General features: G+C 33.0%; 1 protein-coding gene across 1 annotated transcript in view; it reads right to left on the bottom strand.

Annotated features, from left to right (window-relative positions):
- Positions 1 to 44: 44 nt before the first annotated feature.
- Positions 45 to 715, bottom strand: part of LOC136796176 (venom serine protease-like) — a 9,604-nt gene continuing 8,933 nt past the window's right edge. Inside the window, exon 5 of the mRNA XM_067049111.1 lies at positions 45 to 159. Within this exon, the coding sequence (XP_066905212.1) occupies positions 140 to 159 (20 nt within the window). The 3' untranslated portion in view covers positions 45 to 139. The remainder of the gene's footprint in view (positions 160 to 715) is intronic.

Below are 715 nucleotides of genomic sequence, written 5' to 3'. Positions count from 1 at the left end.
AAAATAAATAAATAAATCTGATTTAAATAAAAATAAAAATAGTGTAGTAATTGAATTCTCATACTCAGGATCAATTTTATACTTTTTATTTCTTCAGCCCAAACGCCGTGATAAAGTTCCTCGAAATATGAGTCTTCATTTATTTGATGCAAAACTTTTCTGAAAAAAATTCATCAATATATAGTAATTTCTTTTTTCCGGTAAAACTTCTTTATCAAGGTTCTATAAACTAAGAAAAATAAATTATTTGGGAAGTAAATTGATGGAACAGAAGTAGTAAGGGGAACGCTTAAAATGTTTACATCGGGACCTATCCATACCTTGCTCCAGGTATCTCGAATGTATGTTGAATTTTAATTAAGTCTGGAAGGTAGGAGGTTAAATTATGAGACATTTTAACCTTTAGTGACGAGCACATATATTTTCTTTTAATTAAAATGTAATTCGCTAGAGGTGCAACTTGTATTAGTGTAATAGCTTTAATGAAAATTATTTTATTTGACAATATGATATAAGCAGAGCATTGGGTAGTCTCATAGATAAAGGAATAATGGCTTATCTGGGTGCCTGGGTCGGAAGACACCGAGAGTGAGGGATGATCAGATCTGCCGTGCGATAAAGGACGCTTCCAAAGCGGGACGTACATACAATCTATATGGTGGGAACGGAGTGGTTTGGGAAAAGATCAAACGACTATGGAGATTGGAACAAATAG

The sequence above is a fragment of the Halyomorpha halys genome, unplaced genomic scaffold, assembly GCF_000696795.3.
Source record: "Halyomorpha halys isolate HHAL.00 unplaced genomic scaffold, Hhal_1.1 Scaffold1531.1, whole genome shotgun sequence".
NCBI classification, from domain to species: Eukaryota; Metazoa; Arthropoda; class Insecta; order Hemiptera; family Pentatomidae; genus Halyomorpha; species Halyomorpha halys.
Note: the sequence above shows the minus strand (reverse complement) of the source record. Positions and strands in the feature narration are given on the sequence as shown.